General features: G+C 40.0%; 1 protein-coding gene across 3 annotated transcripts in view; it reads right to left on the bottom strand.

Moving 5' to 3' along the window:
- DPYS (dihydropyrimidinase) overlaps positions 1-12,808 on the bottom strand; it is a 91,908-nt gene that overhangs the window by 68,893 nt on the left and 10,207 nt on the right. For all 3 annotated transcript variants that reach the window (XR_011491496.1, XM_070477253.1, XM_020885932.2), the window contains exon 2: positions 1,542-1,700. Coding sequence is in view for 2 of the 3 variants with exons in the window: in XM_070477253.1 (XP_070333354.1) it covers positions 1,542-1,700 (159 nt within the window). In the remaining variant the exon portion in view is untranslated. The remainder of the gene's footprint in view (positions 1-1,541; positions 1,701-12,808) is intronic.

The raw sequence follows: 12,808 nt of genomic DNA, 5'->3' as shown, positions 1-12,808 counted from the left end.
TGGGCCGTAATTCAGTGGGTTGCCATGCCCTTCTCCTGGAGTCTTCCTGAAGGGCAAAAAGACATGCCCTTCCTGAATTCAATTTATAAAAAGGGGTGATTAAGCCACACACACACACACACACAGAGAACATCATGGGAAGACAAAGGCAGAGATTCAGGTGATGTTCCTACAAATCAAAGAATACCAGAGATTGCCAACAAACCAGCAGAAGTTGGTGAGAGACTTGAAAGAGATTATTCCTGACAGCTCTCAGAAGGGATCAACCACACCAACACCTCGATCTTAGGCTGTGAGTCTCCTGAACTGTGAGACAGTACATTTCTGTTGTTTCAGCCACCCAGAAATTTGTAGGTCTTTGTTAAAGCAGTCCTAGCAAACGAATACACTCACTGAACATAATCTGTACTTTAACAGTATTCACCAGGCGAATTATTTACATATTAAAATGTGAGAAACACTGGTACGCGCAAGCATCTTCAACTTTGCTCTATCTTATAAAACAAGAGTGGGAGGAAAGGAGGAAAGGAGGAAAAGAGAAGGGAAAGAAGGAGGGGCCGGAGAGAAGGAGGAAGGCAGGAAGATCTTAAACGCAAAAAGGAGGTCAGATGCCTCATTTAGAATGCCGTTTCTGGAAAAAAATTAACTTTTTCTCTGGACTCTAAACCTTGCTACTACATTTGCTGAACTATCTGATTACTTGTTTTATATTAACTTAGTGTCTACAACCCAAATTTTGGGAGGAAGTAGGGACAGAAGTTACATGGTGACTTCAAATAAAGTCACTTCTGTGAGCCCTTCCTAGTAAAAAGATTTCTGAATTAAGTCCAATGTGGAAAACATGCTATTGATTTAAATCACAAGTAAAACTTTCTTCCAAAGTACACATACATGTTTTCATGGGAAAAATAAGCATATTTTAACATATCATAAAACTATCTTTTCTATCTGAGTCATGTTATTTATGCCATGGTCTAAATAGTGAGCAGATACAGAAGACTGTGGAAACTCTATTTTGAAATGATTTGACCAGGAGTTGATATTAACAGAGCACCAGCTTAGCGCACAGCTCAGAGAAGGCCTTGAAAACATTCCTGGTCTGTCCCTTCCTTGTTTTTTTTCCAGATATTAAAAATATTTATCTAACTGAAGTCTAATCTGTGGGAAAAGACTCCTTAAAAGTGCCTGGAGATGTTGAAGTTGAAAAGTCCAGTACTTTTAAAAATTGCATTTAAAGTATTTGCAATTTATGACTTAAATATTAGGAAAGACTATTGTGAATGAGTATAAGGGATTTATCCTATTATCTTCATATGCTTTTTCTTTTTTTTTGGTTTTCTCAATTGATAATACTTCACAGGATTCAAAACTCAAATGGTACAAAACAGTATGCAATGAAAAGCCTTCCCTCCAATTGTGAGTTCCAGGAAGCAACCAACATCACCGGTTTCTTACGTTTTGATGTTGCCTGTTCCTTGATCTTTGCACAGAGCAATGACTAAAGAACTAACTAGAAGAAATTGGACCCCTCCATGGTTCACCTGGTCACTCCACCACGTCACCGCCACATGAAGGCTGTAGTCGCAGCAGACTTTGGGATCAGCCCAGCTTCGCCAGGTGTCAAAGGCCTCAATGAGGGAGTGGCCTTTGTGTGGAATAGCAAAATCAATGATCATGGTGGTGCCTCCTGCCAGGGCAGCCTGAAATCACAAAGAGAGTTTCAACAGGTTAGCCATTGGTTTTCTAGTTGAGTCATTTATTTCCTTGAACAGCACGCATTTACAAGCACTTGGGCAAATTTGACAGGTCCAGGAATTTGCACAAAGATGCTGCCTGTGTAAAAGATCTAGAGAGACATGAATAGATGTTCCATAAATTAAAGTCTGAAGCATTAAAAGAGTTAGAATGGCTTCTGCAAAAAGAATGACACGTCTGGTGAAATGTAAATGGCTTTGATCCAAAGAAAACAGAGTGAAGGCTGTAAAGAAAAGCCAAAATGGAAAAACGGAGACGATTCAAACATTTTTCTTCTCAAGAGAACTATATTCATCACTGTAAAATCCACTTCATCAGACTCAGTCTCGGAGAACTGTATCTCTAACGACACTGGGTTCCACACAGACTCTCAGAAGACTCACGTGATTCCCAGCTGGTCTTCGTTCAGGCAACTCCTGAATGGATCCTTAATCCTCAGCTGTCTCCTCTAATCCACCTCCAGTGCTCTGGCCTCACTGTTACCCCTCAGCTTGCTCCTCATGCCCCCAGTTTTGCTATTACTTCCTCCAATACAAACCCCTTTATTGCAATTAGAAGGAAATTTCAAAGCACAAGTGTGGCCTCTTGACTCCAAGACATAAAATTGAATGCTTCCCACTGCCCCTGGGATAGCCTTTAACCTTAACATGGTCTACAAGGCCCTGCATGATCTGCCTTGAGACTTCTAGTCTCTTTGGCATATTATATTACGGTACATTAAGACTGGATTAAAAACTATTAAGTTATATCAAATGTCTTTGACTAATTATTGACACTGATTTTATTACAAGATGGTTAAGTATGTTTTTAACTGTTGCATTCAAACAATGGTTGAATACTCACGTATAGTTGTGAGAGCTGGGCCATAAGGAAGGCAGAATGCTAAAGAAGTGATGCCTTCGAACTGTGATGCTGGAAAAGACTCCTGAAAGTCCCTTGGACAGCAAGGAGATCAAACCAGTCAATCTTAAGGGAGATCAACCCTGAATATTCACTGGAAGGACTGATGCTGAAGCTGAAGCTCCAGTATTTTGGTCATCTGATTCGAACAGATGACCCATTGGAAAAGTCCCTGATACTGGGAAAGATCGAGGTCAGAAGAAGAAGAGGGCATCAGAGGATGAGACGGTTGGACAGCATCACCGATGCAATGAACATGAACTTGGGCAAACTCCGGGAAGTGGTGAGGGACAGAGAGGCCTGGCGTGCTGCAGTCCATGGGGTTGGAAAGAGTCGGACACAACCGGGTGACTGAACAAGAACCACAATTCAAATGAAGAAAAACAACAGACAGAGATACACTAGCGCATGGGTTAAGGGCACTGACCGCACAGGCTCACTGGTTCCAGGGCACAGCTCAGCTTCAACATTACACTCCGAGTAACTCCTTCACTCCCTCACTCCTTCCTTCCTTCCTTTCTAAAATTAAATTTATTTATTATTTATTTTTGGCCGCTCTGGGTCTTCATCACTGCAAGCGGGCTTTCTCTAGTTTCAGAGAGCAGCGGCTGCTCCCTAGCTGTGATGCACAGGCTTTCTCCTCGCAGAGCCCAGGCTCTATGGGTGCGTGGGTTTCAGTCGTTGGCGGCTCCTGGGCTTAGCGGCCTCTTAGCACATGGAATCTTCCCAGACCAGGGATCAAACCCATATTCCCTATATTGGCAGGTGGAGTCTTTACCACTGGACCAGCAGGGAAACTCTTTCCTTTGTTAGTTCATTTGTACCTCCCTTCCTTGTATAGTATTGCGCTGTGTATCAGGTCCTCAGAACTTATACATCTTGTAACTGAAGTCTGTGTCTTTTGAACCACAGCTCCCCTTTCCCCGCCGCACCTGCTCCTCAGCCCCTGACAACCACCATTCTACTCTTGGATTCTCTGAGTTTGGTTTTTTTAGATCCCAGATATAAGCGAGTTCATATTATTTCACTCAGCACAACGTCCTCAAGGTCCATCTCTGTTGTCACAAATGGCAGGATTTCCCTCTTTCTAAATGATATTCCATTGTATATACACAGGTTTCCTTTATCCACACATTCATAGATGGACACGTAAATTTATTTGTATCTTGACTTGTGAATAATCCTGCAATGAACAGGGGAAAGCAGACAGCAACTTCTCAACCTCCGGGTGCCTCTGATTGCTAACCTGTGAAGTGAGGACAATAATTATACCTAAACCATAGAGTCGCTGGAAAGACTCAACTGAGGTGATGTATATAAAGTGCTTAATATGGTGTTTGGTTCATGGTAAGTGCTTCATAAGCTTCAACTCACAATGAGCCTTTGTGAATTAGGCATTTTCCCACTTGTCATATGTCAGCTCATTTCACCACCAGAAACAAAGTTACATGTTGTCATGTTACAACAAAGAAGGGTGCGCCACCAGCTTCTCTCCCAGGCTTGCCCACATGTCACCTTCCCCTACCCCCCACCCCACAGCCTCCCTCCCCAGACATATTGAGCGCTCCCATGTTCCAGCAGGTACACCAGCTATATTCCATCTCTTTTTTCGTACTTACTTCAGTGGATTTTTACTTTTTCCTTAAATCATTTGGTCCCACTCCAACTCTTTTTGCTCTCAAAATTCTCACTATTTATACAGGATTCTGTACTTTTATCTCTATCTTTAGATAACAATGCCTTATGCATGGTGAAACAATACATATTTGCATTTCTTAAGAAATCCCTATGGGTATAGTGAGAGTACCAGAAAAAATTCCTTAGGCTCTGGATTTTTATTTGAATGCAGATTAATCTTCTCACCTTCTTCCTTCTAAAATGTCTTCTCACAAATATCCCTTGAGGTTGAAGGGCATTTTTCTAATAGAAAGTGCTGTTAATTAAAGTGTTGAAAGAAAATACCTTTTTCCTGTCTATTGAACTAGAAAATCAAGCTTAAAGAACAATTCTTCCCATATTAAAAGTCTCATCACATGCAGGATGTGGGAAACTAAATACAGTGCTGGTGGGAATATAAATAAAACAATGCAGCCACTTTGGACAATAGTTTGGCAGTTCCTCATAGAGTTATCATGTGACTTAGCAATTCCACTTCTAGGTATATACCCGAGAGAAATGAAAACATGTCCACACAAAAACTTGTACACAGATAATCAGAGCGGCATTATTCATAATAATCAAAAAGTGGAAACAACTCAAATGCCCATCTACTACTGAATGAATAAACAAAAGGTGGTGTGTTCATACAATGAAATATTATTTGGCCATAAAAAGGAATGAGATTCTGATACATCTGCTACAACTTGGATGAACCTTGAAAACATGATGCTAAGTGAAAGAAGCCAGTCACAAAAGGTTACATATCCTATGACTCCATTTACATGAAACATCCAAAAGGGATAAATCACACATTAGGAAGACTAGTGGTTTCTTGGGGTTAAGGGGGTTGGGGAAAGTTGGGATGAGAGCTAAAGGGTACTGGGCTTCTTTTGAGGGAGATAAAAATGTTCTAAAAATGTGGTGATGTTTGCACAGTTCTGTGAATGTACTAAAAAACATTAAACTGCACACCCAAATGAATAAATATTATTATATATGAATTACATCTTAATAAAATTATTACCCCCCAAAAGTCTACCCTGTGTAAGCTATTACATGGAATGAAAGGGGTGGTTACACACAAGGCAGTGAAAATCTTCCCTCCAATTCTGACTTCCACGAGGCAACACACAGCACCAGTTTCTTGTGTTTAGACATTGCCCATTCCTTGATCTTACACAGAGCAAGGACTAAGCAACTAAACAGAAGAAACTAGACCCCTAGTGGTTCACCTGGCCATTCGACCATGTGATACACAAATGATCAGACACACGAATAGTCAAACAGTCTAGAGGGGGAGACAGAAATATGAACACACAATTATAAAATAATCAGATGGTGATAACAGGTAGCAAGTACACTTCCATAGTAAGCACAGTATTGTGAAAAGGAAGTTAACATTGCTAAGCTCCTAGAAGAGATGGGCTTCCCAGGTGGTGTTAAGTGGTAAAGAACCCACCTGCCAATGTAAGAGACATAAGAGACGTGGGTTCAATCCCTGGCTTGGGAGGATTTCCCTGGAGGAGGGCATGACAACCCACTACAGTAGTCTTGCCTGGAGAATCCTATCGACAGAGGAGTCTGGTGGGCTACAGTCCATGGGGTCGCAGAGAGTCAGACACAACTGAAATGACTTAGCATGCATGCTAGAAGAGGCAGAGGGAAAAGACTGCTGGAAAATTCAGAGGGAAACAGATCAGAGGAGGCTGGGATTTGAATTAGTATCAGGACATACACTCAAAGCTGCCACTAATGATAGTAAAATCTAACTGGTAGAGAGCACCTATTATGTTCCAGGAACTATTCTGATGTTCTAAGAGTTTAAACCACCTCAGCAGCTCTGCAGCAGGTCATATCATTAACCCCGTTTTAGAGTTGAGGAAACCGAGAAAAGCACCATGAAATAACTCCCTAGTTCTCACAGCTAGAGAATGACAAAGGCTAGACTGGACCCAGGTCATTGGGTTCCAGAGCCTGTGCTCTCGGGAACAGCCAGGAGTAGGCAGAAGTGCTGAGAAAAGGGTCCGCGAGGAAGAATCAGCAGAAAAGTGGTAAAGGGCAGAATGTCTCTGCACAACAGAAACCGACTCACAGAGAACAGAAACTCGTGGTTATCTAAGGAGAGCAGGAATCGGGGAGGGACAGTTAGGATTGAGAGATACAAACAACTGTGTGTAATAAATAGAGCAGCAACAAGGATATACTGCACAGTACGGAAAATTATAGCCATTATCTTGTAATAACCTATAATGGAGTATAATCTGCAAAAGCATTGACTCACTATGCTGTCCACCTGTAACTGACATAATATTGTAAATCAACTAACTGTACTTCAAAAACAGGGGAAGGTGGGAGGGAGGTTCCAGGGGGAAGGAACATATGTACATGATGACTGATTCAGGTTGATGTATGACAGAGACCAACACCATGTTGTAAACCAATTATCCTCCAGTTAAAAATAAATGAATTTGAAAAGATGACCAAGACGTGTGAAGCAGTGATTCCCAGAGGCAGGCAGGGCGGTGGTGGCTGCAGGGGTGATGGGGGTCTGTGAGCTGCGTTTGCCTGGGGTGACTGAGGCGGTCGATGCGGGGACAGAGGAGGGCGGCACAGCCGGGAGAGAGCATGGGCTCCGTGGAGGGCAGCCCGCGTGTGAGATGCTCGGGCGCGTGTCCACTCTGCAGACAGAGAGAGACACAGCCCTGATACTGAACAACACTCAGGAGGAAGATAGGAGAAAGACGTGGCAGTGACCTTGGAAAGGGTGCTAGAGGGGTCCTGGGGTTGGTGGAAATAACCAGAGAGAGAGAGAGAGGCCACAGCAACACGCTCCAGAACATACCAGCCCTTAGCAAGAGAACAAAATAGGACGGAGTCAGGACGAAACGTTTTCAGTGGCTGTTTCTGGATGGCATGCTTATGGGTCTTCATTTTCCTCTAGTTAACTTTTGTCTTCCGTAGTTAACTTTTTTCTTCCGTAGTTGCTATATTTTCTACAAAAAAGCCTAACTTTCGAAAGATGAAAAAATAGATTTTACATGGTTTTAGTGTGAGTCAAAGTCGTTCAGCGGTGTCCGACTCTTCGTGATTCCACGGACTGCAGCCCACCAGGCTCCTCTGTCCATGGAATTCTCCAGGCCAGAATACTGGAGTGGGTAGCCGTTCCCTTCTCCAGCGGATCTTCCTAACCCAGGGATCGAACCCAGGTCTCCCGCATTGCAGGAGGATTCTTTACCGTCTGCGCCACCAGGGAAGCCTGGTGTATTATATTAAGTATAGGTTTTACATAATATGATACAAACTCATATATGCATGTATGCCATATAAATTAAGTAATGATGAGTCTCATGAAACTGAAGATGTGATGGTCAAACAGCCACTTTTGTTAAAACTACAGCAAATTTCCTTGGGCTGGCTATAATTTAATCATGAATAAATATTATCACAAATGCTTCACATCCTTAATGAACTGAAAAGGAGCAGACATTTGTCTTTTTTCATTTCTTCTTGTTCTATTTCTCTTTCCCACTTTCCTCCATTTCCTCAAATCTCAAAATGGGAACAAAACGCCTGGGAGAGGACGGCCTGGGCCAGAGTGCGCAATGGATGGAAAACGGAATCTGTCTTTTTCCAAACCACTAGGGCATCACCCATCCATCTGCCACAAGGATCCTAGCTGCTACCCGGGGACCTGGAGAACAGTGGTCGGGCACCGTCAGCGTGTCTCTGTGTTCCTCAAGCCTCTTTTTGGTCTCTCTAGTCACCCAGGGTCCTTTGGCAGCCCAGAGTTTTCTCAAATCCCTGAACATGATTTCAAGAGCTGAAATACTTCCTTCTTTCCCCTGGGTCCAGGGAGCCATGTGTCACAGCAGCAATTCTGTAATCTCAATTAAAGGGGACACTCAGACGTGGGAAGGAGACCTGTACTTCCCACTAAGTATTTGCCTCATAAGGAAGAGCTTGTTCAAACACTCAGTCCTGCGTTAAGCATTTTTTTTGTCTTCTAAATCTCTTTTATTTATTTTTTAATTTATTTTTTATTGAAGGATAATTGCTTTACAGAATTTTGCTGTTTTCTGTCAAACCTCGACAGGAATCACTCATAGGTATACATATGTCCCCTCCCTTTTGAACCTCCCTTCCATCTCCCTCCCCACCCCTCTAGGTTGATCCAGAGCCCCTGTTTGAGTTTCTTGAGCCACACAGCAAAGTCCCGTTGGCTATTTTACACATGGTAATGTAAGTTTCCATGTTATTCTTTCCATACATCTCACCCTCTCCTCCCCCACATCCATAAGTCTATTCTCTATGTCTGTTTCTCCACTGTTGCCCTGTAAATAAATTCTTCAGTAACATTTTTATAGATTCTGTGTATATCCATTAGAATATGGTATTTATCATTCTTTTTCTGACTCACTTCACTCTATATAATAGGCTCTAGGTTCATCTACCTCATTATAACTGACTCAAATGCATTCCTTTTTATGGTTGAGTAGTCTTCCATTGTGTCTATATACCACAACTTCTTTATACATTCATTTGTCAATGGATATCTAGGTTGCTTCCATGTTCTATTGTAATAAACAGATATTGTAAATAGTGCTGCAATGAACAATGGGATACATATGTCTCTTTCAATTTTGGTTCCCTTGGGGTATATACCTAGGAGTGGGATTGCTGGGTCATATGGTGGTTTTATTCCTAGTTTTTTAAGGAATCTCCATACCATCTTCCATAGTGGCTGTATCAATTTACATTCCCACCAACAGTGCAAGAGCCTTCCCTTTTCTCCACACCCTCTCCAGCATTTATTGTTTGTAGACTTTTTGATGAGGGCCATTCTGACCAGTGTGAGGTAATATCTCATTGTAGTTTTGATTTGCATTTCTCTAATAATAAGCGATGTTGAGCATCTTTTCATGTGTTTGTCAGCCATCTGTATGTCTTCTTTGGAAAAAATGTCTGTTTAGGTCTTTTCCCACTTTTTGATTGGGTTGTTTGTTTTTTTGGTATTGAGCTGTATGAGCTGCTTGTATATTTTGAAATTAATCCTTTGTCAGTTGTTTCATTTGCTATTATTTTCTTTGATTATCTTGCTTTGATTTATGTCATCGAGTGTTCTACCTATGTTTTCCTCTAAGAGTTGTATAGTGTTTAGTGTATATTTTCTGGTCTTACATTTAGGTTTTTAATCTATTTTGAGTTTATCTTTGTGTATGGTGTTACGAAGTGTTCTAATTTCATTCTTTTGTATGCAGCTGTCTGGTTTTCCCAGCACCATTTATTGAAGAGGCTATTTTTTCCCCATTGTATGTTCTTTCCTCTTGTGTCAAAAATAAGGTACCCATAGGTGCATGGGCTTATTTCTGGGCTTTCCGTCTTGTTCCATTGGGCTATATTTCTGTTTCTATGCCAGTACCATACTGTCTTGATGACCGTAGCTTTGTAGTATAATCTAAAGTCAGGAAGGTTGATTCTTCCAGCTCCATTCTTCTTTCTCAAGATTGCCTTGGCTATTCAAGGTCTTTTGTGTTTCCATATGAATTGTGAAATTTTTTGTTCTAGTTCTGTGAAAAATGCCATTGGTAATTTGATAGGGATTGCATTGAATCTGTAGATTGTGTTTGGTAGTATAGTCATTTTCACAATATTGATTCTTCCTACCCAGGAACATGGAATATCTCTCCATCTGTTTATGTCGTCTTTGATTTCTTTCATTATCTTATAATTTTCTGAGTACAGTTCTTTTGTCTCCTTAGGTAAATTTATTCCTAGATATTTAATTCTTTTGTTGCAATGGTGAATGGCATTGATTCCTTAATTTCTCTTTCTGATTTTTCATTGTTAGTGTATAGAAATGCAAGTGATTTCTGTGTATTGATTTTGTATCCTGCAGCTTTACTAAATTCACTGGTTAGCCCTAGTAATTTTCTGATACTATCTTTAGAGTTTTCAATGTACAGTATTGTGTCATCTGCAAACAAAGAGAGCTTTAATTCTTTTCCAAGCTGGATTCCTTTTATTTATTTTTCTTCTCTGATTGCTGCAGCTAGGATTTCCAGAACTATGCTGAATATAGTGGCAAAAGTGTACACCCTTGTCTTGTTCCTGATGTTATGGGGGATGCTTTCAGTTTTCACCATTGAGAATAATGTTGGCTGTAGGCTCATAATATATGGAGTTTACTATGTTGAGGTCGTTTCCTTCTATGCCCATTTTTTGAAGAGTTTTCATCATAAATGGGTGCTGAATTTTGTCAAAGGCTTTTTCTGCATCTATCGAGATCATCATAGGGCTTTTATCTTTCAATTTGTTAATATGGTGTATCACACTGATTGATTTGTGTATATTGAAGAATCCTTGCATCCCTGGAATAAACCCAACTTGATCATGGTGTATGAGCTTCTTGATGTATTGCTGAATTTGGTTTGCTAAAATTTTGTTGAGGATTTTTGCATCTATGTTCATCAGTGATATTGGCCTGTAGTTTTCTTTTTGTGTGTTGTCTTTGGCCTCATAGAATGAATTTGAAAGTGTTCCTTCCTCTGCAATTTTTTGAAACAGTTTTAGAAGGATAGGCATTAGCTCTTCTCTAAATGTTTGATAAAATTCTCCTGTGAAGCCATCTGGTCCTGGGCTTTTGTTTTTGGGGAGATTTTTGATCACAGCTTCAATTTCAGTGCTTGTAATTGGGTTGTTCATAATTTCTATTTCTTCCTGGTTCAGTCTTGGAAGATTGAACTTTTCTAAGAATCTGTCCATATCTTGCTGGTTATCTATTTTATTGTCATATCATTGATCATAATAGTCTCTTATAATCCTTGGTATTTCTGCATTGTCTGTTGTAACCTCTCCTTTTTTATTTCTAATTTTGTTGATTTGATTCTTCTCTCTTTTTTTTTTTCTTGTTGAGTCTGGCTAAAGGTTTGTCAATTTTGTTTATCATCTCAAAGAACCAACTTTTAGTTTTATTAACTTTTACCATTGTTTCTTTCACTTCTTTTTCATTTATTTCTGCTCAGATCTTGTGATTTCTTTCCTTCTACTAATTTTGGAGTTTTTCTTTGTTGTTGTTGTTGTTGTTGTTCTTTTTCCAGTTTCTTTAGGTGCAAAGTTAGGTTGTTTATTTGGTGCTTTTCTTGTTTCTTGAGGTAGGATTGTATTGCTATATACTTTCCTCTTAGAAGTACTTTTGCTGCATCCCATAGGTTTTGAGTTGTGTTTTCTTGTCATTGTTTCTAGAAATTTTTTTATTTCCCTTTTGATTTCCTCAGTAATCTGTTGGTTATTTAGAAACATGTTGTTTAATCTCCATGTGTTTGTGCTTCTTATAGTTTTTTCTTGTAATTGATGTCTAGTCTCATAGTGTTCTGGTCAAGAAGATGCTTGATATGATTTCAATTTTCTTAAATTTACTGAGGTTTGATTTGTGACCCAAGATGTGGTCTATCCTGGAGAATGTTCCATGTGCACTGGAGAAGGTGTATTCTTCTGCATTTGGATGGAATGTCCTGAAGATATCAATGAGATCCATCTCATCTAAGGTATCATTCAAGGCTTGTGTTTCCGTATTAATTTTCTGTTTTGATGATTGGTCCATTGGTGTGAATGCATTGTTAAAGTCTCTTACTATTATTGTGTTACTGTCAGTTTCTCCTTTTATGTCTGTGTTTGTCTCATGTATTGAGGTGCTCCTATGTTGGGTGCATAGATATTTACAATTGTTATGTCTTCCTCTTGGATTGATTCCCTTGATCAATCCAAGGGGTTGATCTACACTACATAATGTAGTGTCCTTCCTTATCTCTTGTAATATTCTTTATTTTAAGGTCTATTTTGTCTGATGTGAGAATTGCTACTTCAGCTTTCTTTTGCTTCCCATTTGCATGGAATATATTTTTCCATCCTCTCACTTTCAGTCTGTATGTGTCTTGAGGTCTGAAGTGGGTTTCTTGTAGACAGCATATATACGGGTCTTGTTTTTGTATCCATTCAGCCAGTCTGTGTCTTTTGATTGAAGCATTTAATCCATTTACATTTAAAGTAACTATTGGTATATATGTTCCTATTGCCACTTTCTTAATTGTTTGGGTTTGATATTGTAGATCTTTTTTCTTCTGCTGTATTTCTTGACTGTATAAGTCTCCTTAACATTTGTTGTAAAGTTGGTTTGGTGGTCCTGAATTCTCTTAGCTTTTGCTTGTCTGAAAAGCCTTTTATTTCCCCATCAATTTTGAGTGAGATCCTTGCTGGGTACAGTAATCTTGGTTGTAGATTTTTCCCTCTCAGTACTGTAAATATATCCTGCCATTCCATTCTGGCCTGCAGAGTTTCTGCTGAAAGATAAGCTGTTAAGTGTATGGAGTTTCCCTTGTATGTTACTTGTTGCTTCTCCCTTGCTGCTTTTAATATTCTTTGTGTTTAGTCTTTGTTAGTTTGATTAGTATGTGTCTTGGCATGTTTCTCCTTGGGTTTATCCTGTATGGGACTCTTT

The sequence above is a fragment of the Odocoileus virginianus genome, chromosome 15 (genome assembly GCF_023699985.2).
Source record: "Odocoileus virginianus isolate 20LAN1187 ecotype Illinois chromosome 15, Ovbor_1.2, whole genome shotgun sequence".
NCBI lineage: Eukaryota > Metazoa > Chordata > Mammalia > Artiodactyla > Cervidae > Odocoileus > Odocoileus virginianus.
This window is presented reverse-complemented; position numbering and strand designations above follow the sequence as displayed.